General features: G+C 38.9%; 1 protein-coding gene across 1 annotated transcript in view; it reads left to right on the top strand.

Annotated features, from left to right (window-relative positions):
- Positions 1 to 1953: 1953 nt before the first annotated feature.
- CPM (carboxypeptidase M) overlaps positions 1954 to 25372 on the top strand; it is a 78560-nt gene continuing 55141 nt past the window's right edge. Inside the window, exons 1-2 of the mRNA XM_077111368.1 lie at positions 1954 to 2000; positions 2304 to 2466. Coding sequence (XP_076967483.1) covers positions 1983 to 2000; positions 2304 to 2466 — 181 coding nt within the window. The 5' untranslated portion in view covers positions 1954 to 1982. The remainder of the gene's footprint in view (positions 2001 to 2303; positions 2467 to 25372) is intronic.

The following is a 25372-nucleotide window of genomic DNA, read 5'->3' as shown; positions in this document are numbered from 1 at the left end:
ATCCCCACCCCAGTACTGATGAAGCCACCCATTTTCTCCAGTCACAGCACCACTAAAGGAAATCATCTAACTGCCACTTGCTTTTATTACAAATGTATGATTTCTAAAGTAAAATCAGCAAACCTTCAATTAGTTTCTAGTCAATTACTTTTCCCATTCTTTACAGTAATTTTGCCCAAATTTAACTATCTTCTCATGCCCCATTCTCCCTCTTCAGAGATCATTCGTCAGTGGGCAATGAATGGAGAAATGCTACAAAACCATCTTGTAGAAGTCACATCTAGGATAGTAACTGCTGTACACTTTTAAAAATCCCACAATCGAAACAAGTTACATTGGGTTCTACGACCCTGGCTCAGTGGCAGAATTCTCTCCTGCCATGCCCGAGACCCGGGTTTGATTCCGATGCCTGCCCACGCAAAAAAAAAAAAAAAAAAGATTTTTTTCTAAGTCTTAGTAAATTCTGCTTAAAGTCTTATGAATTAAACTAGATTTATTGATTCATTCATTTATTTAACAAACACCTGATACAGTTCTTACTATGTGCCTGCTAACTTTACTTGGGTACGTAACTATTATTTCCATTTTACACACTAGGAAACTAAGGCACAGCCAGTTGATAACAGCCACTAAATGTCCAAGTGAGGATTAGAAACCCAGGTCCACTGGCGCCCTGCTCTGCAGCCTCGGAGTTATAGATAGGCCTCAGGGATTCTTAAAAAATCAATTCTAGGAATGGTGTCGGGTATCTGTAATAAACTGGGGGCGAACGATCACTTTAACTCTTGAAGGTACGTTAGATTCGCTCAAGGTAGTTTTTTTTTTGTTTGTTTTGTTTTTTAATACTCTTTCCTGGACTTCACACAAAATTCTGTTCAGTGAATCTGGAGTGCCCCCCCGGGCATCAGGATGTCTAATCTGTTCATCGGGAATGTTCTCTCACATCAGTGGTTTTCAAATTTTTTGCATTCACCAGACCTTTGCGGAGACCTGACCGGGCCGCTAAAAAACATCGGCTGGTGTTTGTCAGTGCGTGTGTGTGCGTGTGTGCGGCGGGTGTCTTAGAGCGCGGTGGCCGTGCCACAGCCTGTCTCTCAGTGAAGTCCCTGTCCCGCCTGTGCAGACACAGTCCACCCCATTCTTCCGGCGGGAGAAAAGAGCGAGAGAGAACTGAAACTGGCCTAGGGAGTACTGGAGCGCAGCGTCAGAAGTACCTTACTCCGCTTTCTCCACGCGGTTTCCTATTTTAAATTTAACTCCGACGTACTTAAGTATCTTCCATCATAAAACAGCTGCCGGAAATTTTCCTTGGCTCTACCTTGACGGCATTTAAAATTTACACGCGCGCGCACACACGCTTTCTTCTTTCTTCAGCCCCACGCAACCGCAGAGGCGGCTGCGGCGCTGGTGCCCGGGCGCGCGGCTCCCGCGCGGGGCGCACCTGGGTGAGTCCGCGCCTGGCTCAGGGCGCCCGGGATTCGCGCCGCGCCCCGGGGCTCCGCGTGAGTCGGAGCACGCACGCCGGCACCGCCCAGACGGGAATTCGGTCAAGCCCTAAACGTCCCCAAACTCGCAGGAGCCGAAGACATCCCAAAAGAGCGTGTGCCCCCTCGGCGGAGCGCCCTGGCCTCCCTCAGCGCCCGCAGCGGTGGTCGAGGAGAGGACACACTTCCAACCTGGGACGTTGGCGACACCGAGACCGCGACCGACAGCTCGGACTTCCGGCCGCTCTCCGCTGCTCGCCCCCACAGGCCGCCGCGCCTCCGGGAACCCAGCTCCGCGCTGGCCACCGCTCACCTAGGTGCGAAGGAGGCGGAGACACCGGAGTTCGGTGGTTCGGCCCCGCCCGGCAGGGACCGGCGCGCGGCGCCTGAGTGGGCCGGTGCGACGTCAGTCAGGCTCCAGGGGTGGGGCCGGCGCGCGTCCGCCCCTTGGCCGGGCTATAACATGGGGCCCAGCGGGGCGGCCACTGGCGGGTTTGGATGCGCGCCGGGGCCGGGGTAAGGTTGAGGGCGCGCAAGGCGGGGCGCAGCTGCTGCAGCTGCTGCAGCTGCCGGGTGGCGGCGGGTGGCGGAGACGCTGGTCGGAAGAGAGGTGGGGCGGGATGTAGGGACCTTAGGCTGCGGGTCGCCGTTTGCATTGCTAACTCCCGAAGGTGTTGCTTCCAACTTTTACTACTTTAGGAATCTGGGAGCTTAAGTCTTATGGAGAATCTGACGCTCTAGTCCTTAGCCGGGCTCTCCCTCTACCCGTAACATCTCTCATCTCTTGTCAGCTTTATTATTCTTTCTATTCATATCTAGAGCATGGACTTCGCGCACCTCTGGCTAGGGCTGATGCTGCCCTTGGTAGCTGCGGTGGATTTCAGTTACCACCACCAGGAAGAAATGGAAGATTTTTTGAAGAATGTTGCCCAAAACTACAGTTCTATCACTCACTTACACAGTATTGGGAAATCTGTGAAAGGTAGGGTCCGTCTCCTCACACTTTCCAAAACCCCAGTCCTCCCCTCCATTCATTAAATATACCCCAGCTTCATGTCCTGTCTCCATGAAGGTACTCTGAGGGTCTCCAAGATGCTAAACCATCGTTGCCTTGCGTTGGGGTTGTTTTCTGCTTCTGTTTATTGTTTTGTTGTAATTCGTTCTGTTTAGTCGGGGGAGTAATAGGAAACCTGAATTTTACGAAATGTCTCCATTGTAATTCGCTGTCCTTGAGCCCTTTGCATTATTGGAGCTCTGTTGTCTTTGGGGATCCTGGATATATTCGTTAATTTGGAGTCTCTATTTTAGTTCCTTTTTAAGATAAACATCTCCCAAGGAAGTCCGCGTATCCGTCTCACGTTTCCCTTTTTGTTGGCTTCTTTAAGTATAACTGGACAGTTAATATCACTTCTTTCAAGTTTCCTAAAACTAATAAAGTGCAATTCTGTTGGTAATATTTCTATGCCATGTATAATTAGCTCTATGGCTTAAAGTTATGCAAAATTATCATTCCTACAAATTCCTTTTAATCTTAAATAATGCAATTCTATTGGTAAGATTTTTCATGTTTAGCCCTATTGCTTAAAGTTGTGTAAAAAAAAAAGAGGGCTCTAATACTGATTAAAGTCTGCTTTAAAAATGTAAAGATCACCAAATGTTGAGTTCTATCGCTAGGATTGGAACCCAGGTCACTTTGTTTCCAGGCTTAGAAGTTTTGGGGACAAGCCAAAATAATTTTATCAGTTATTTTTATTTCTTAATCCACTTTGATAATATTGACATCCCAAAGAGATTACCAGAAAACTTAATGCTTAAATAAAAAAATTTTGTAAAGTATGCAGTTTGCATCTCAATTCTTTTAAAGATGTGTTCAAACTCTACCTGGATTTTAGCTCTGAGCTTTTAAGCAAATTGGGAGTCTCTTAATTACCATATTTTTAAACACTTTCCAAAAAAATATTAAGGTATGAGTTTTTATATTCCAGAAAAAGTATTATATAAATATACTCGTGCAATTCAAACTAAAAATCCTGGCCACGTGTGTAATGGTACCTTTGCTTTTAATCAACACTTAAGAGTTAGTACCAGAATTACTCTATATTGCTCTATAATCCAAAATTATGGAGGCTGGACATATGAGAAATCATATCCTGAATCAGTATATGTATTCTTACTTTTGAAATCATTTTCGCCTGGGGCTAGAGTAGAGCAATTAAGAAAGATCTAAGAATACTTAATTATATTAATAAAGGAAACATAGAACACAACTATCTTGAGTTATTGTTCAGTCATGATTTAAACCACAAGATGATGATGTTGTTAATTTTAAGTACTAAATAATTTGGTGAGTTTTTATGTTTTCAAGCATAAGGCGTTTGTGAGAGAAAGCTGGGGACTCTCTTTCCTAATGTGAACCTGCTATTCTGATCTATCTAGCATGTTATCAAGCCACACTACATAATGAAAGCCAGCAGGTTTAATGGTTTTTTGCTTTGTATGCACTCTTGTGGTTGGTTAAAGGATTGAAGAGTTATCATGTAAAAATAAAAGTTAACACTAGTGGTCAAATATTTGTGTTGCATATGTTGCTCTGAATAGTTACTTGGATTAAGAAAAATTCCAAATCTGCCACTAGATTGCACACGGTATGTTAACCTGTAGTCACTAGTATCTCTGTGTGACTAGTGATGGTGTTTCTTTGTTGATCCTGTTTTTCACTATGTAGGCAATTCATCCTTCCCTCTGATTTGGTTAGCAACAAAGGATTTACCATATGTGTTATTTATTTTTCCTTTTTTATTATTAGCATGGGTTGCCTTACCCAAAAGGTAAGCAATATTTCATTTTGTAAATGCATATCACATACATTTTCATTGTTGTAATCAGGAATTATATACTGATATAATAGGCCATCATATGTTTTATATGATAGTAAAAGATGTATTTTCTTTTTCCATGTATATTCATTATATATTTCCATTAATTGACAAAGTCAACAGATGTGTTTGTATGTTATCTTCTGGATTATGTCATTTTGCTCTCCTTGGAGCATCTGTATAGTTTCTGATTATCTGTTATCAGCAGTGATGCTATAAAACCATTGATAAATGCCATAATTACCTTCTATTAAAATTGGCGAATTTTTTCAACTTTTATTTTTCAAATTTTGAAACCCACACAAAAATTGAACACATGTATACTTCTCACCTAGATTCAGCAATTGCAGGTTGACCATATATCACTTGAAGCTTTTGGAGGAAAATGCCATTACCTAGTGTCTTAAAGAAAATTGTAGATGGAAAAAAAAGAACCAATTTAAAAAAACAGAAGGATTGACAGCTGAGTTGAGAAAAATCAGAAAAAGCGCACTGTTTATTCATTCATTCATTCCTCTACTAGTTAAGGGAGTATTTTCCTTTTTTGCTCCTAATACCTTTGTCTAGTAGGATGCCTGGAACATAATCGATCATCTGTATCTGTTTATTGAATTGATTGAACATTTGCTGAGTGAAAGCCATGTGGAGGCAAGCAAAGCTATTTGTTCCATCAGGGAGTCTCCTTTCCAAAAATGAATGTGTTTATTGTGGATTTCCAAGGCTTGGCTTTCCTTCTCACCCACCCATTCCATCAAAAAAAAAATTAATGAAGTTTCTGCCATCTCTGTTTTAAGAATCTTTTCCTTCTCTCTCTGCTAAGTGTAGCTTTCGTTTTATCTGGAAAAGAAAAGAGGTAGATAAGAATAGTAAATAATATCTGTTTTCAAATACTTTCCATTTATTAGATACTTTAATAGATTATTTTAATCTCAACTCAAAGTAGGCACCATCCTCATTAACAGAATAGATTTAATGAGGCATAAAGAGGTTAATTACCTCACAGATCATACAGGTAGTAAGTTTTAGAAGAAGGATTTAAACTCAGGTCTGCTCATCTCCCAGAGGCTTACATGGAGATTGGAATCCTTAGTGAAGGATTTTAGAGTCATAGTTTGGATACATTTGATCTGAAATTTAGCTCTGCCAAAGATCTAAAGCAGCGCTGTCCAATACAGTTGCCAGTAGCTACATATGACTTATTAAGCTTTTGAAATGTGACTACTCCAAACTGAAATGTGCTAAAGGTGACTTTAAAGACTTAATACCAAAAAAAACAAAAACAAAAACTAAAATATATCATTAATAATGTTTCAATATCTATTAGATGTTGAAATAATATTTTTTATATACTGGGTTAAATAAAATATATTTTTAAATTAATTTCAACTGTTTCTTTTTACTTTTGTAATGTAGCTACTAGAACATTTGAAATTGTGCATTTGATTTGCATTATATTTTTATTGGGCTGTGTTGATCTAGAGACCAGTTTGTTTTTAGTAAGTTTTTCTGAGCACAAAAGGAATTCAAAGTCATTTAGAAAATTTGGAAGATAAAACAAAGCACCAAGAAAATTAAAATCTCACCACCCAAATGAAACATTTAGTAGATTGTAATTATACTATGTACACTGTTTTATGCCTTTCTCCCATACTGAGCCAAATATATATTTGCTGATGCAAACATGATATTTCTAAAACTTGATTTGTAATGTCTGCTTTATGTTCTATTAATGAATGAACCATTGTTTATTTGACCTATACTCCCACTGATGGCTCTTCAGTTTGTTTCTAAACTTTTCCTATTGCAAACAATGCTACAGTGAACATCCTGGTACCTAAGACAGCAAAGTTGTTACAATACAGGTTTTTGAACCATAGTGCCCAAATTCTTGGTTATTAGAAGGATGCCTGACATGTAATTAAGTGCTACTGTTACTATTATTATTAGGGATACCTTTCCAAAAAGGAAAGTACTAAGTTGAGCAGTTTTAAATATTTGATACATATGGCCAAATCGCCTTCCAAAAAGAGTGTACTGATTTATAATCCTACAAGAAATGTATGCTTAACAACAAAGAAACAAAACATCTCTTCTACTAAAAGCATATACAAGTCAAGAAGCAATATTGGGATTACTGGCTTGAAAAGTTACTATGGTAACTATTTCTCATTCTCATTTTTAAAGTATTAGAAAGACTTTCTTTCTCTAAGAACTGTCACCTTCACATTCATTAAACAGATATTTGTTGAATTCCTCTGCCAGGAGTCTTCATACTGTTTCAGATGCTCAGAAGTCTCTCTAGGGGCTTAGGCGTATTCACGTACTGTATTCACGTGCACAGGTCTACTGCACTTGACCGGGTAGATGTTAGCTAGTGATTTACTTTCAGAAAAGTACCTTGTAAATACAATTTTGCCACAAAACTTGTTTTTCTATCACATTCTGCTTATTTCCTAATAATCAGAAAGCCAGTTTGTTTGAGATGTATAAAATGCTCATTGTAATGCAAATATTTATATATTGAGGACTAAATATTAAGAAATATTTAGCAAACTTTTCCCCTCTTTAACTTGAATGCAAAGTCCTTTTCTGAGACATCTAATATCAACCTTGTTTTATAACTATTCATATTTTCTTAAATACACTGCATCCTGTATCATCCAAGAAAAGGTCTGTATTAAGTGCTTTTCATATACTGAAGGATCTATGGAATTTCTTGGAAACTTTTTGCATTCACAGTTTCATCTAAAGCAGTTGGAATTCTATCTTTTGGTGTAGTGTTAGAATGTTTTGTTTCTATGTCATAAGTCTTTGGTTATGAGGCAAAAGGAGACAGCTGAGATTGGTTTGCACAATTATAAGGTACCCACCTACCAAGCCACTGATTTCTGAGAGGTGTAAACAGTGGTTCTCATCTAAAGCAGTACCGCCCCCTAGGGGGAATTTTGAAAATATTGGGGGGAAAGTTTAGAACATAACATAATAGTCATTGGGAGGAGGAGCTACAGCCATTTAGTGGGCTTGGGTCAAGAATGCTACCTGTGAGCAATGCACTGAATAGTCATACACAATGAAGAATTGGCCTCCACAATTTTCTAATGTCCTCCATGGATGAAAGACCAGCTGATAATGATCTGAGCCTAAAATCAAACTCTGCTTTATTTGCAAATACAAAATACTTTTTCCCGCCGTTTTAATATATACTGAAACTTCCAGGATTGCAATTATGTGGAAATTGAGGGAAAATTACATTTTATTTTGCTATAAACTTAATCAAGAGAGGTATGATATATAGAAAGTCTTAATACCAGTGACCACATACCTGAATCAGTCTGCATTTATAAATTATGTGTTCAAGGTGGCTCTTGAGAATAGATATGAGCATCTGACTTCTTTCTTAAGACGTTTACTGGAGTGGTGCCCAAGTTTTACATATTGAAACCATATTTTATTAGAAATATTTTCCTCTATTTCTCCTTTATATATAGTTTATGGATATTTTTTAAATTGTGTATGTACGTCTATTTTCTATGAATTTTCTGCCAGCATAGTAAAGGAGAAGTTACAAATTTTTGGACATGTAAAAAGCAGCATAGTATGAAAGGATTGTGAATATTGGTCTAAAATCATGGACTTGGAGAGCTGATAAGGCCCCACTCCAGGTTTACATAGCCAGCATCCAAAAGGTGCTTAGTTTCTTTCTTAATCAGTGAACATGTGTGTCCAGAGATAACACTGGTGACAGCAGTATCTAGAGTTAAAAAATACCTTCCATCAGCCCTGTTTCTTCCTTTCATGTGTATATACTTAGCGTGCTCCTTTTTCTAAGACTACAGAGTAAGAAAGTAAGATAAAAAGAATCTCAAAGTGAAATTAAAAAAAATTATATCAAACACCAACATGTGTTTGGGTTAGGGAAAGGAGAACAAATCTAATCTTTCTGTCTAGTGATTTTAGACACTCGACATTCCTCCTAGCTCCCTAGCAATTAAGTGTAATAGAGTAGTTTGCTGAGAGGTGAGTAACTCCTAATTTGAGTTTGTATTAAAATAAAACTAACCCAAGTTGCAAATAAAAATGTTTTCTCATCTCTGTTTCCTGAGGACCATTGCAGGTCCTACGTTTTAAAAGTAAAAACATTCTGCTCTGTGACCCTTCACAGATTTGCCTTCCTCAAACTCCACTGGAGGGCTCAGTTTCCACTGCATGAAAAAGATGTCGCTGTTTCAGACAAATTGCTTACAGGCTTGGCTCCACAGACTTAGTGCCGGCTTTACCCAACGCTGAACGTAAAGGCCTTGGTGGTGGTAGTGCTTACGCACATGAAAGGTTAACCTGTCTTCCACCGAAAAGAATTCAGTAGAAGAAACCAATTACATAACCCTCTGTTTGTTTCAACTAGTTGCTTAGACAGTTTTTTTATTTGTCTGATAGGAATCTCCATGAAGATGCTAGAACCACACTTAAAAGATCCAGTCACAGCTGAGGCAATAACCAAAGTCATAACCAAGACTCCTTTCCAACAAAGTGCACAGGGATGTATGTACGAGTATGGACAGGAGGAATTTAGCATCGCATTGCATTTTTAGAGCAGGAACAGATGTCGGAGAGCATTTGATCATTTTTTTGGTTAATTGAGACAGTTCAAGACGTTCCCTCCTCCAGGAAGCCTTTTTTCTGCTATCCTTGGCAGGGTTAGACTCTCCATGCACTCTTCTTCTGAGCACCTACTTTGTTGCACCTGGAGGGAAGGGCAAGGCTTTGTTCACCTTTGTATCTTAGACCTTAATATGTGCTATTACTTGACAAGAGCTTTTCCATGCTTAATAAATAAAACATATGAATGTAAATATACTTTGACATAATGTATAGTATATTATAATATAAAGTATAGGATGTAAGTATATAGTATGTATATTTTTATATAGCTACATTATATTTTATGTATGTAATTCGGTCTCTCAAAAATGATACTATTTTCCTACAATAACCTTTTTTGCTAAATAGTTTTAAAGTAGGTAATACAAAAACTTGGAGAGGTAGAATTGGAGGACTTTGTTATACCACAGCTCAAGATAAGTCACTGGAATATAGGAGGAAGCTTTGGAGAATTTAGTACCTGTCAGGCATAAAGAGCATAACTGACCAAACACGTGTTAACGGAAGAGAAAGTACATATAGGTGATGCCCCTGCCTCATCTCCAGCTGCCTCTCCACCCCCATCCCTCTCGTTAAGAAATTAAGAATTCTAAGTAAATATCCTTGTTTATACATAAAGGGTCTAGGAACAATTCAAGTGTCTAGTCAGAAAATATTTTAAAAAAAGAGAAAAGATCATGTAAAAAGGACTTTTTCCCCCCACAAGTTAAGCAGAGGGTCAAAATCCCCAAAGGATAGAAATGAGACTAGTGTGGGTGAAGCATATGAGCAGGCTAAAGTTGTATTTCATGAAGTTGGGGAGCTGTGTGGTGGACAAATCATAGAGGGTCTTAAAAGCCAGCTCAGACATGGAGAGATTGAATCATGTTCTAAGAATAATGGCAAACTGTTGAAGGGTTTTAAGCCAAGGAAGAATGTAATCTGATGTACGTTTGAAGATCACCTTGGTTGATGAGTAGAGAATTAATTAGAAAGAGGCAAGAATGAAAGCAGGAAGGATAGACCAATAATAATAATCTAGGCAAACAACAGTGGTGACTTGGATTAAGATGCTATATTAGAAGTGGAGGGAAATGGAAGGATTAGAGATTTATTTTGGAAATAGAACCCATCGTACTTGCTAATGGATTGGGGTTGCACGAGGATGAAGAAAAAAGAAGAATCATGGTTCTTAAGTTTTATGCTTGGATAACTGAGTATGTGGGATGTCATTGATGAAGATGGGGAAACTGGAAGAGGACAGGTTTATATAATGTTTGTTTTATTTGAAATTGAAATACTTAGTAGACATCCATTGAGGATGTCAAGAAGGCAGTAGGCAGTAGGTCAGGTGAGAGGTCTGCCAGTAGAAATAAACTTGGGAGTCATCAACATATGGAAACTCATGGGACTAATAACATAATCTAATGAGAAAATAGAGATAAAGGAGGCCTGAACAGAGTTATAGGACACCTTAACATTTAGAGGCTAGTAGGATAGAGAAGCCAACAACATGGATGGAAAGAATATGAGATAGGAGGAAGATCAGGAGTGGAGTTCCAGAAACAAGAAAGGGGAGTGGCTCGAGGAGGGCGTGGTTTCTGGGAACCACAACCACCATCTAGTGATTCACTGGATGGACTCATGACTCAACATAAAGTTATACTCACAGCTGAGACTTATTGCAGCAAAGGAAGGCGTGCAGAAAGAGCAGGATAAAGGTGTGCATAGACGAAGGCTGGAGAGGTCAGAAGACTTGCCTGTCCTTCCTCCACAGTGATTGTGTGAATGCATGTTTCTTTCCATCTGTGAATTGCAAATAAAAGTTCTTATACCAGGAGCTGGTCACGTAAGTATGTGATCAGCCATGGAGTGGACCCCAAAGTCACGTAACTATGTAATAAGCCACGGAGTGGACCCCAAACTGCATACCTGGTGCACATCAGGAATCTTCACGTTAACGTTAAACAGTGCTGACAGGGGCTTGGTACATCCTGACTCACTGCCTCCAGGAACAAAATAACATGACCAATTAGTGAACATTTCAGGAGTTTAGAGCTCAGAGGCTCAGGGTTTGGTCAAGGTCACTGTCATAACTGCAGGTGTTCCTAGATATAATCAAGAAGTGAGTGAAACAGCCAGTCTGCGTTAACTCTTTCCTCACAGAGCTGTGGTTAGCTGCATCAAATTCTGTTCTAAGTCAACACTGAGCACCATAAAGTTAAGTAAGATGTGAAATTCTATCTCTGGACAGAGTCATTCAATTTATTCAGCAAGCATTTATTGCATGTCTGATACAGTTTGTGACACGTGCTAGCACTAGGAATATAGAGGTAAAGAAGTTGGACATGACCTTTGCCCTTATGGAATTGACAGTCTGAGGGGTGAGTGTGGGAGGAAAAAGACTTCCAGTTAATACAGATGTGATTAACTCTCTGAGAATCCATGGCAGAGGGTCTTACTGTAGCTGAGTCCTGAAGATAAACAGGAATCAGCCAGGGAAAGGGGGGAAGACAAGGCAATAAATTGCATGCTCAGGTGCCTGGAGAAGGGGCATTTTGACCGTAAGGAGCACTGTAGCTGCAGAGGAGAGTGAAGGGGAGAGATGAAGAGGTCAGGTGGACAGGGTCAGCACAGGGAGAGCCTTGAACATCATGTTAAAGACTTTGCTGTATGTAAGGGGAGCCAGGATCTTCCTAAGGCTTCATGCTTGATAGGAAAATGACAAATGTTCAAGAAGAATTATTTTCCTGATTGGAGAATTTGTGGTAATTTTACAACTCATTTGCATTATAATAGAAATTCCCTTAAAGAAAGAAATATGGCAGAACAGCCATCCCTGGAAATTAAAAAAAAAAAAGTGAGAAAATACAAATACACAAGTTCGTAAATCAGAACACCGACAAAATGTAATATTAAATGTGTAAAAATAATAGTTCCTAAGAATGTTCAGTGTGAAGAGTTTTTATTTAAATGCCATAATTGGCTCAACTTGTTCACTTAATATTGAAGATCATTTAATTTTACATATAGAACTTATTAGAAATGCTGCATTAGTGTAATACACATAGTCTCTACTCTTTTGTCTGCACAAATCATACAAGAAGGAATGTTTTTTTCATCAGCAATTTTGGAGACCAATTCTGTGAATGCCAAACTTACACAAAAATGCATAAACATTAATTATTCAAAATTTCAAGAGAAATGCCCGAGTATCTAGGAATGGGTATTTTAGATTTAAAATTAATTTTTGAATATTATTGTTATTATGGATTATAACCATTTATATTTGGAGGCAACATGTAGCAGCACTGAGAAGCAACCCAGTCCTGGTCTCATTTTCTAGGTAAGCCCTTCAAGATGAGCAGAGAGGATGGGAAAAAGAAAAAAGCAACTGTTGTTTATTGAGTGCATCATATGTGCCAGAACTATGCTAGGCTCTTAGGCTATATAAGGACTCTGAGATAAATTATTTCTACATTCCCGTTTTATAGACAAGAGCAAATAGACTTTACAGATGAAGGCATTGATGGCCCAAAATTATATCCTGGTAACTGATAGGGTTGGGACATTAATCCAAAATTCTCAACAAATATGTATAGAGCTCCTACTGTACACCACAACCTATGTGCCAGAATATAAAGAAAACCTCCACCTTCCCCTTAGGAACTAGGACTGGGCTTCACACCCAATCACCACAGGTGATGCTATCATATGATGCTACCATAGCATTGTAAAAATGCTATTTACAAATAGCATTTATCCCACTATTGAGATGTATTCAAAGGCCTGGCCTTGAGGGTGCCTGGTGAGGTTGAGAAAGACTTATTAGGGGAGCTGATGCCTGCACAAAGCTTCCAATGTTATCAGGCAGACAGGTGAAGGGATAGGAATTCCAGCTAGAATGAACCTTATGCCGAGACAATATGGGAAAGTACAGGACTTGCTAATGTAGCAGGAGCACTCAAGTGAACTAAGGTGCGTGATGGGATTGTGTTGTAAGGAGTAGTTGGGAGTCTCGTATGCTAAGGAGGAGGGGTTTTCCTTGTATATCTGATCAAGGATAAAGACTTAACACTATTTCTAAGGCATTTTACATTGAAGTTCTTAGTCTGGACTTCCTGGAAAATCCGAAGTTTTAGAAGGCTGTCATTGTGTTTAAAAAAAAAAAAAGATTATTCAAAGAACAGTGATAAATAGGGAAAATATTTTGACTCACGTAACTTTTCACTAAAATTGGCAATATTTGTAGCCCACATGGGAACTCTGTTTCCATGGGACATTCTGTTCTCTGTCATTGGGAAACTATGTAAAAAAGGAAGAAGAAAAAAGGGTATTTTGGGATGAATAACAAACGTTGTATTAATTATTGAATGCTTACTGAGTATCAGCTGGTTTTCTGTATTACTTTAAATCCTTCACATCAGTCCTGTTTTACAGACGGGGAAACTGAGGCTCAGGGAAAAAGTGACTTGCCCAAGACAGCTTAGCTAGTAAGTGGCAGAGCTGAGAATTCAAACCCAGATTTGTAAGGATTCAAGTCCCAGTTCTTCCAGTTTTCAAATAGGTCTCCAGAGCCTGGAGGGTTCTAAGGGGATGACTTGGGCTTCTTCAGTTGATGAGCAGACAGGCGATAGCTTGGGGCCTCATTTCTTAGAGCAGCTCAGCCTTAACTTTTTTACGTTGGGTTTTCACATGAGCTTTTATTGGAATAAAGGTTCCACTACCAGGAATGGGTAGCATGAGAAACACCGCATTGCCCATGATGCCTTTACAAATATAAATTAGGATACGCCATAAACAAAGCAGTGCGTTAGACTCTCTGGAGGAGTGCCAGGGGGCACTGTCCTTGGCAGCGTGTGTACACATGAAAACTGATCAAGATAACTGTATCAGAAAATACTGAATATATTCTCTATATCACACTAAATGCCAGGAGCTAGTATATATAACAGGGCATCTTGGCTGGTCATTTGTGTATTGCTTTAGACAAAAGATACCCCCCACCCCCCACCCCACATCCTTAATATGCTCTGGGGCAGAGTTTTCCTAAATATCTCAATGCTCAGAAACATTTAACCGTCTCTAGTGCTTTGCCTGGGCTCAGGAGCCTCCCTCTCAACTGAAATTCAGACTTAGGCAGATTTCACTGATGGACCAGGTGGAATGAGAATAAGATGCATAGGGGCTAGAGTCTGGCCATCTGGATGGAATGTAGGAGCCCTGGGGCATGAGTATGCAAAAGACAAAAAGAAATCTGATGGTAGGCCAGAGCCTACTCCGCACCCTGCGTGTAGGGGAGAAGATGACGGTATAGGAGGGGGAGCACTCGCGCCTGCCTGGACCTCAGCTCCTCCTGCACATATTGGGAAGGAGATGGCTGCACCGTACACAGAACTATACCGTTTTAGGTCCAATCTCACCATTGAGGTCCTACTTGCTAGCAAGGAAAAGCTTTTCACTGCGTGCGAGAGCTGGAGAGAGAAGTGAGTTAAGGAAGGAAAACAAAACAACGCTTTAATTGGGTAAATTAACAGACTCCAAGCTGGCCAAAACACTGAGCAATCCAAGCTATATTTCCTGTAAGGGACACATTATGAGATTGTCTAAAGGTACATATGATCTAGTGAGAAACCATTCAATTTTGAGCTGGAAACTCTATAGAATTAGTGTAAGCTTGTGGAGTGGAGAGCTGCCTGGTATGAGAAGGTAATTACAATCAAGGTTTAATAATGTCTTTTCTTACAGCTTCTTTCTCTCTCTTTTTTTTTTTCCTCTGATCAAAAACCTGCTACAGAACAATCACACATAAAATACAGGATTCCCATATACCACTCTATTATTAACATCTTGCATTGGTATGCTACAGTTGTTACAACTAATGAAAGCACATTTTAGTACTCATACCATTAACTATGGGTTCACTGCTTAACTTTGGGTTCACTGTTTGTATTGTGTGCAGTTCCATGGATATTTTTTTTTTTTAGATTTTAATTCTAATGCCATATATATACAATCTAACATTTCCCCCTTTTAACCACATTCAAATATATGGCCCTTCTTTTATATAATGTTTATAACAAATATACATATATAAAATTTGGCATTCATTTTTAAATAAGTTTTTAAATTAGGCAGCAGGATTAAAATAGAATGTTTAGCAAAGTAATCTTAATTTTTAAGGATTTGGTAAGAAAGAGATCTTGGTATTGAAGTAGGAGAACTATCAGCATAGGAAAAAATACCCTATGTATGCTCACACACAGAAAGGCACTGATATTTGTTAACAATGATAGAACAGTTTAATGGTGGTTAAGAGCACAGATTGCTAGGTTCAAATCCGGGTTCTGCTGTTTGTTGTGAATTTGAGTGGTTTCTTACCCTCTCTGTGCCTGTGTCCTCTTTTGTAAATTGGAAATAACAGTATACATCTCATAGGTTGTTGATAGGGTTAAATAAATTAATAGTTGTATATTAATGTATATGCTATTGTTATTGCTATTATTTAAATTGTATTTGGCAAATTTTAAGCAGGGCATTGACACACTTTGGTGTTTAATACTCGAAGTTGCCATTTGTCCAGGGGATCTTTGATGTCAGACAAAGGCTAGGCAGTATTTGTGCTTTATCTCAGTTAATCCTTACAACACCCTATGGGGTAATTACCAGTTTACAGCTTTTGAGACTGTCTTGTGAGTGATAAAGTAAGTTGCCCAGGGCAACAAAGCAAATTCACTGTAGATTCAAGATTATGATAGATGATGATAGATTCTACAAGTTCAGACTGGCCTTGTACCTGCCCTCGAATGCCAGCATACCTGTGACCTGGGCTGTAAAGTTGTATCATCCAGACCAAACCTCCATTCTATAGAAGAAGAACCCAAGGCTGTAAAATTGAGTGAATTGCCAGCGATCACCCCTAATCAGGCTGTGGAGTCCAAATGAAACAACCAGGTCTAATACTGAGGCTGTGTTTTCTGCTATTCCACAATGTCTCTCTCTATAGGATCCAGCTGCTTGTGGTATGATTGACAAAAAAGACTCAGGATAAGGTGTCAATTATCAGATTACTGATTCAATTGGGATCTGGTATATGTATGCATATGCTCAGACACTGGTAACATCATCCTTTGCTTTAATGTCTTATGATTATATGGTTGGCATTGTAAATGGACATAGAAAAGTAAAACTTGGTTTTGTTTTTTCACTTAGCATTTATTTTGAAAATCTTCAACCCCTTTGCATGGTTTAAAATTCATGTTTAATAATAGTACAATTTGAAAATGGACAAAAGATATGAACAGACATTTTTCAGAAGAGGAAATACAAATGGCTACAAGGCATATATGAAAAGATGTTCAACTTCACTGGCTATTAGGGGAATGCAAATCAAAACCACAATGAGATATCATCTCACACCCACTAGAATGGCCAATATCAGAAAAAAAACAACAACAACAGGAAGCTACAAGTGCTGGAGAGGATGTGGAGAAAGAGGCACACTTACTCACTGTTGGTGGGAATGTAAAATGGTGCAACCGCTCTGGAAGACAGTTTGACAGTTCCTCAAGAAGCTAAGTATAGAATTGCCATATGATCCAGCAATCCTATTACTATGTGTATATTTAGAGGAACTGAAGGCAAAGATACAAATGAACACTTGCACACATTCCTATCCTATATAAATGTTTGCAGAGAATATATATATGAAGGTATAGGTTTTCAGCATTACTTATAATAATAAGAACTTAAACTGTCTCACCCTGCCTGCTTTCTGTAAAGTTGAAGAGTGGATTGCTGCCCTGAACTAGTGTTTGGTGCTTTATTTTCCAGATTCTGAGGACTGCCTAACCTAAGAAGGAGTTCCTTTACAATTTGGAACTATATCATTTAAAGATAAATTTCACTCAAATACGCTGTATATATTCCAAACCCATTAGAAATAAATTGAAGCCAGCGTCTAACATAATGCCTTACACATGGTAGGTGCTCAATAAATATTTGTTGAGTGAAAAAAAAAAAACAAACTTAAACTGATACATTCATCTACAGGGAATTGATTAGATTATGCTATGACAATTCAGTGGAACATTATGCAACCTTTATAAAAGAATGAGGTTGATTTGTATGCTTTGGCATATAGAGATGTCCAGAATATATTGTGAAGTAAAAAAAAGAAAGTATATGTCCAAACTTTTTTCTATACATTTACGTATTTGTACATATGTGTTTACAGTTTTGTTTTATGAGTTATCAGTTCATGCGTATTGATGCAAAGACTTGCCCTTTTCACATATGCATGTTGAAGAATGGGACATACCTCTTTGTTTCTAATTGCTTCATAGTAATTCTGTGGTGTCTTAGTTTGCCCGTCTGCTGTGACAAATACCACACTGTGGGTTGGCTTAAACAACATGAAATTAGAGTTTGGCAGAACTTGCTTTCTCTGAGCAGCTGTAGTGTTCTGATGCTGGTTGCCAGCAATGCTTGGAGCTCTCTGGTTTGTATGTCCATCTCCCATCACATGATGACGTCCTCTCCTTTCTTTCTTCTGCAACTTCTGGATTCACTTTAGAAGGCCTCCAGTACTATAGATTAATACCCATTCTGATTTAGTCGGCCCCACCTCAACTAAAAATAACATCCTCAAAAGCTCCTATTTATAATGGGTTTACACCCACAGGAGCACAGATTAGGATTAATCACATGTTTATTGGGGTTCATAATACAACCTACCACACGACATGATTTTTTTTATCGTTTATTTAATCACTTCCATACTGGTGGGTATTTAGGTCATTTGCAGTTTTTAGATATTTCAAACAATGTTGCAATTTACCCTTGAATAGCACAATAATTTCCCAAGGCGGGAGTTGCTAAATCAAAAGGTATGTGAATTTTAGCACTTGGGTAGATATTGATTAATTACCCTCCAATAAGTATCATTTATACTCCCAACACCACATGAGTACACATTTCCCCACATCTTAACCAACACTTCAAAATTTTTCCCATCCAATGGGTAAAAAAAAAATCTCCATTTTAAATGGCATTTCCTGGTTGCTAATCAGAATGAGCATGTTTTCATATATATTCAAAATGGAGGTACTGTTCTTGATGGTGAAGACAGCAATGAACAAACAAAAATCCCTGCCCCATGAAACATTCAAAGCTCACTGGCCTTTTATATTTCCTCGTGCCTTTTGCCAGCTTTTCTGCTTATTTGTAGGCCTTCCTAGATAAATATTCTGGATATTCTTTGTTACATATTGTTCTAGTTTGCTAGTTGCTGGAATGCAATATACCAGAAATGGAATGGCTTTTAAAAAGGGGAATTTAATAAGTTGCTAGTTTACAGTTCTAAGGCCGAGAAAACGTCCCAATTAAAACAAGTCTATAGAAATGTCCAATCAAAGGTATCCATCCAGGGAAAGATACCTTGGGTCAAGAAGGCCAATAAAGTTCAGGGCTGCTCTCTAGTGAGAAGGCACATGGTGAACACAGTCACAGTTTTTCTCTCATCTGGAAAGGCACATGGTGAACGCAGTCAGGGTCCTCTCTCATATGAGAAGGGCACATGGTGAACCTGGCATCATCTGGTAGCTTTCCCTCCTGGCTTCCTTTTACATGGAGCTCCCCAGGAGGTGTTTTCCTTCTTCATCTCCAAAGGTCGCTGGCTGATGGACTCTGCTTCTTGTGGCTATGTCGTTCTGCTCTCTCAGAATCTCTCATTCTCCAAAATGTTTCCTCTTTTATAGGACTTCAGAAAACCAATCAAGACCCACCCAAATGGGTGGAGACACATCTCCCTTAATCCAGTTTAACAACCACTCTTGATTGAGTTACATCTTCAGGGAGATGATCTAATTATATACAGTATTGCATAAGGATTATTCTAGCCTTTATGAAATGGGATTTAGATTAAAATATGGCTTTTCTAGGGGACATAGTTCCTTTCAAACCAGCATACAATTGTAGCAAATATTTTTACCTGTTCTATGGCTCATCATTTCAACTTTGTTTATAGTTTAAAATTTTTATGAGGTTATAGTCATGAATCTTTTTCTTTATGCTTTTGTGTTTATGTTTTGTTTAAAAAGGCCTTTACCCCAAGGTCATAAATATAGTCTATGCTTTTTTCAATATTTTTTATAGTTTTGGTTTTTACATTTAACACCTAAATCCATCTGGAATTTATTTTTTGAATAAGGTGGTGTGTGGATAGATTTCATTTTATGTAGCATTTTTTTTTCTTACAGTATATATTTTTGGGTATTTAAAATTCAGAAAGTATGTAGGGCTGGGTTCCTGGCCCATGCACTTACCAAACATACAAACAAGCAAGCAAATAAATCAACAAAAAGAACCAAACAACCAAAAAATTCAACAAATAGTGCTGCAATAAGGGGATACTCACATGGAAAAAGAATGAAATATGACCCCCGCCATTCAGCATATAAAAAAAATTTTTTTAAGTATGTATAATATTTGTAAGCAGAAAGAGCCGTGAATATTTTAGAAAACACACTCAGAAGTGGATGTCCAGGGGAGAAAAGGAAAATTGAAAGGGAAAGGTGACTGTGGTCAGTGGAATAACAGATCCAGTCCTAAAAGGTCAAGATAGAGCCTGAGAGGCCTACTAAAATGTGTAGGCACGTTAATCAAGACTTTAGATTCAAAAAAGAAAATGTAGTGTCGGTAGCAGATGTATGGGGAACAGATGAACAAGCCCTCAGTAAATAATTCTCGAAAGGGGGTAAGAGTAGGAACTACAGCAGGCTAAGCCACCCCAAATCACTGCAGTATCATTCTCCTTTGACATTAGACCCATATGATCCTTTTTATGTTACACTGATGAGTTTAGAAATACCAATTCATCTATCAGACACATGTGGTGCTTGCTATGTTCTGGACCCTATTCTAAGTGCTTATCACGACCTCCTTTTTATAGCCCCAGGTGAGAAAACTGGGACTCCAAAGAATTAAGTCAGGTGCCCATAGTTACACAGGAAGTGTCAGAGTTGTGGTTTGGACCCAGGTAGTCTGGCTTCAGATTCCAGGCTCTTAACCTCTATGCTAATGTTGCCTCTAAATTTGCTATTTCAGCACATGGAGCAGTTAGGAAAGATTTAGACTCTGATTTAGCTCTGCTCATGAGGCAGAGCTGAAAAATCTGTTGGGAAAAGATACTTAAAATGCTGATACGATTATCAGACCACCTCCAAAGGACTCTTTTTAAAGTTGGAAAATAAATTTGCTGCTCCAGCCCCTGCACTCTAGACCTGCCCTTGACTTCAGTTACATTGTGAGTTCAGTAGTTCCTGGAAAGTTTAGCCTGTGGCAAAAGAGTACCTTGAGATGTGTTGTGGCATATCCATGAGGGGACAAGCTCTGCTTCTGCTCCTTTCCGGAAGGCAGTGGTCCTCAATTTAGCATACATCACACAATGGAGAGTGCACAGTACTGAGAATGGATCATCTATGTTGACAGCAGTATGGGTGAATCCTCCATAGGGGACAGTGCCTGGAAGTGAGCACAAAGGGCATTGTAGGGTGCTGGCTACACAAGTGTGTGTTCAGTTTATAAAAATCCACAGTGAGCTGTATAGTGTGCAATTTTCTGTATGCTTATTATATTTCACTGAAGTTGGTTTTTTTAATGATGTGTATTAATGTCACCTGAGGTATTTATGAAAAGTGCAAATTCCTGAACTCATACCTGGATGTTCCTGTTCTGGGGTGTGGCCAGGAATTTACAATTTTAGCAAATACCCCAGGTGCTTCCACTGCAGGTAGTCCTGAGACTATACTTATAAGATTACAGTGATGCTGCCAGCCTGGTCTGCTGTTGATCTGTTTAACTCTGGACATCAGTAGGACTATATAAGCAGAGCAAAAGGGATTTTTTGAGAATGACTGCACTCGCATTATAGAATGTATCTTACATGCATCACTCATGAAAAAAAATCACAAAAATGTAGAAACACTATATAAAATGTGACAAAATTTCTCGGGTTCCCTTTCATGCCTGACAAGAGAGCAGTTTTCACAACTTTCCTGTATTTTAGTGCAAAGAGGATAAATTCCAGATGGGGCTCTATTGTATCAAAGTTTATCTCTATTAGAGAGCAGCCATCTACCTCTGACAGTGTCACCATCCATGTCCTCTACCCCTTTTTCTTCTGCTCGGCAGAAGCTGCTGGTTAAAACTGCTCCCCAGCTCTCCCACTGAGCCTTATCATACCACTTCATTCAGTCTTACACGAGTGTTAAGTGGAGAGGGTGCCTTGAACAATATACTGTCCTTGGTCTTTAAGAGCTCACCTAATTCTGAGTGATGGTTGGGCATGTCTTGAACTATTGCCCTGTTTGTAATTTTGTTGCTGAGCAGGGCTGACTTGTTGAGCAATGAGGAAACCCTGGCAAACTTGTTGTTTGCCCTCCTCTAAGAATCTACCTCATTCTTTCGGCTCAACCACTGATTAAAAGTGGTAAAGTGAAGTAGGTGATAGCTTGAATAAGGTACCTATCTACAGATTCTTAAACTCAATTAAGGTAAATAGAGGCACATTGTCAGATAGGATGTACTGCAAGTGATGAGTGCAGAGCTGTGATTGTTCCAGCAGATACGATATGAACTGGGGCTACATTGACCCACTGTGAGAAAGAATCCAATATAGTCAAAAAGGATTCTCTGTCATGGTTCCTTACTGTTATTTGGACTTTACATTAAGCTTTCTGTGCCACAGCCCAGGGAAACGTGGTGTCTTGCAAGAGGCCTGATGTGTATCATACTCTTCTGTGCATCAAATTAATTCTCGAACTTTGGACATGGCTTCCAGCCAATTTTTTCTTAAGAATAGTTTGCCAGTGAGCAAATGTGCTATATGATGAAACCACCTCATGTCCTTTTTTTAAATTTCCAGTGCATAAATGGTTAATTAAATATATACAGACTAACAAAGATCAAGCTAAGAGCTGTTTAATGGGCGGGTAACCATGGCGGCTTATTAACAGCTGCATTTCCTCATGTTCCTACTGAAATGGGCATTTCTCAATCCACATCATAAGGTAGGAGCTCATCTGAGATACAAGGTAATTATATAATTTGACACAGCTGAAGAGTTGGACCTGGGAAACTTTCTTATCTTTAAAATGTCCTATGAAGGTGGCCTGTGGAATCTTGAGTCTGCTTGGGCAGATAGCTCAGAACCTGAATGGCCCATGTTGCTTCTTTAGACATAATGAGCAAAAAGGTATGGGTATGAGGTAGCATTATAAGGCTACAGTCTTCAGATTGGGAAGGTCTTCCAAACGGACTTTTGAGCAGCCAATTATAAATGGTTATCATATAGCTTCTTAAACTTCTTCATGACAAATATCTGCCATCAATTTGTTAAAGGATACATTGAAAGGAACCTTGAAGGCTACACACGTATGGTCCTGCACTGATGGCTCACTGGATAGAGTCAGGGCTTCTCCTGAGTCCGGGTTCACAGACCGGTGGACTTTCAGTCTCTTCTTTCTTATGAGAACACCTCCTAAGAATGACATCCTCCTGCCTAACCAGAACACACCATTATTAAACTGAGAAAAAGAATAACTCCATAACATTGTAACCAAGTTAAAAATTAACAAATGATTATGATTACTAAATCGTTACAGAGATGCTTTCTTTACTTTCTAGTATGTTAAAGAATAGCCAAAAGTCATTACCTAACATTACTGAAACTCACTGAACTCAGCCCGTGTTTATACTTACTGTTGTGATGGTTATTCTAGCCTAGTCTTGGCCCTTGTTTGCTATTATAATAACTATTCCAGTTTCCCTTGTTTGAATCCATGAAACCCTCAAACCCCTTAGACTCAGGGAGACAGATGGGTAAGGCTGCTAGGCCATCTGATCTCCTGATTTGCACTTAGCAATAAACTCTTTCTCTCTTTGAAACCCCCGTGTCTCAGGAATTGGTTGAGTGCATCGGGCAGAGAACCCCACACTTTTGTTTGGTAACAATTTAAAACAATATACTCCGTATTTGAAGTTCTCCAGAAATCCCAAGAATGTCTTTTGTGAGTTTTCTTTCCTCTCCTAGATCCCAGTCAAGGGTTACACAGTGCATTTGCTGTTATATGTAATTTCTTAACCTGGAATAATCCCCCTGCCTTTTGTTGATGTTGACTGATTCACATTGAACCAATTTTTGGTCATTGATTGTTTCCTAATGAACCAACTCCCCAAGCTCTTGGGTTGCCCTCTTACAATGAGAAAGAATCTCTTCATGGCAGAACCAGACTGGTAATTCTTAACATAGTTTCCAGCCTCATTAGCCTTGAGATCCTTGAGAACTGTGTGATGCCTCAATTGCTTTGGCAGCAGGCCTTGGGAGAAATTATTGTGAAAGACGTGTTAATGGTTAATGGTTCAATACAACTAGCATGGGTGACTTGCTTCCTGCACTGCTCTCATGGCAACGGGCATGTGCTGATTCTAAGCTCAGTACTGTCCTCAGGCATTTTATCCTGAGACTTCTGAGTGAGAATCAGTCCTTGAACTTAGTCATTAAACTCACCTGATAAATGTTTGTGACAGTTTTATGCTAATGGATTTTGAAGGACATGTTCTCACAGGATAGCCCTTCCACTTTCTGAATCCAAATTCAGAAACTTAAAACTTATTCTTTAAAACTTAAATGAGTATTAGTCTACTGAACTGGTCTGCAGACCTTTGAGAATATACATTTCTGTTGACTGTTGGCATAAGGTCTCTACCCATATGTCATGGACAGTGTTTATGTTAGAATTTTTTCCGTAATTGCTCTGATACTCTGCCATCTGCTATGACCTGTGGCCTGTCATCAGAAAATTCCACACCTGAGACCCTCAAACAAATGTGTGCTTCTCTTGTCCCTGACACTATTTTTAAAAGCTTATGAGGATTAAATGAGATAGTGCTGCAACCCCATGACATGTAAGTACCATTAACCCTATAACATAGATGAGAAAACTGATTCACTCAGAGAGATTAAGCAACTTGCCCAATATCACAGGGCTGGTAAGTGGCAGAGCTGGGTTTCAAACCCTTATTACAGAACTTGCATGTCTCATTGTTATATAAGGCGAAACTAAAGGAATACTGCATATCATCTAAGAAATCTCAAAATGCTATTTTGAGGCCAATGGTGTGCCACTCATATATTAGTCTTGTTTTTCCTCCTAAGCCCTTGACCCCTTTGAGAAATTTAAACCTCAGAACAGTGTTACTATGAGAAGTCCACCTTTATTAATCCCATACATCCATCAGACGTCCCTGTTTTAGGTCAAGTTTAGTCCTTGAAGGGACCTCATTTTGGCAACTTGGGGGCTTCTCCTGCTCTCTGGAGCTCAGCCTCCTACTATCAGGCCAGATGGACTAGACTCTGACTTGCTTCACTTTAGAATGAAAGTCCTTTAGGTGCTAACTCAGAGACAAGGAAGACTGACAGAAACTATTCCCCAAGTAGCTTTTGGGGAAACTAGTAAATCAGTTGCGTTTATTCCTGCCACTAAAAGATGAGTTTTTCTTGTAGCAATCCATAGGCAAGAAACTTATCTTTTTTGACATCAAGCGGCTCTGAATTAACCTCTTCATAATTTATAGCTGTATGACACCTACAGGAACCCATAAGAAATAAAAACACCCATGGGGAAAAGAGAAGCAAAGTATCAGTCCTGAACCAGGATACCCTTGATATGCCATAAAAGGGAGACATTGAATGGACAATAAACCTGTAGTTCTATGTTTACAAATAACATTTAAAAAAAATCTCTGTAAGTATTTATTTGTACTTTTTAAGTTAATACTCATCTTAGCTATTATTATTACTGAACTGCTCTTTAAAAAGATGATCTGATTGTGTTTGGCCTCTCTCCTGAGGGGCCAAAAAGGGAAGTTCTCAGCTATTTATAGTGTGAGGCCTCTAGAGGTTTTCACTCTGGGGATTTAGAAACAACTTTCCTGTCCCTACATGAAAAAAAGAACTAAAGGAAAGCTAGAGAAATTATAATGGTTATGGCATGAGTAGAATTATGGTTGGTTTTTAAAACTCTGCTTTTAAAGCTTCTTTTAAGTTTATAATTTATAGTTTAAAAGTTAAAATTTTTAGAAGAAGAAGAACAGATTTATTAGCCTCTGACCTGGAATTAAGTGGGAAAAATAGAAAAGGTGGGGTTGTAAGAAGAGGAAGGCAGAGGAATTAATTGCCTATGGTTCTTCCTGTTTTGGTTTATGATTTGTGATTAATGAGACAAGATGCTTTGCTTCTCTGGGAATCCTATTTTGATATCAAAGGAGAAAAAGAACATTTATCCCACCACATCTTCAGATTTTTCTTTTCCT

Source organism: Tamandua tetradactyla, chromosome 7 (assembly GCF_023851605.1).
Source record: "Tamandua tetradactyla isolate mTamTet1 chromosome 7, mTamTet1.pri, whole genome shotgun sequence".
NCBI lineage: Eukaryota > Metazoa > Chordata > Mammalia > Pilosa > Myrmecophagidae > Tamandua > Tamandua tetradactyla.
The sequence above is the reverse complement of the archived record's forward strand: the minus strand, read 5'-3'. Positions and strand labels throughout refer to the sequence as shown.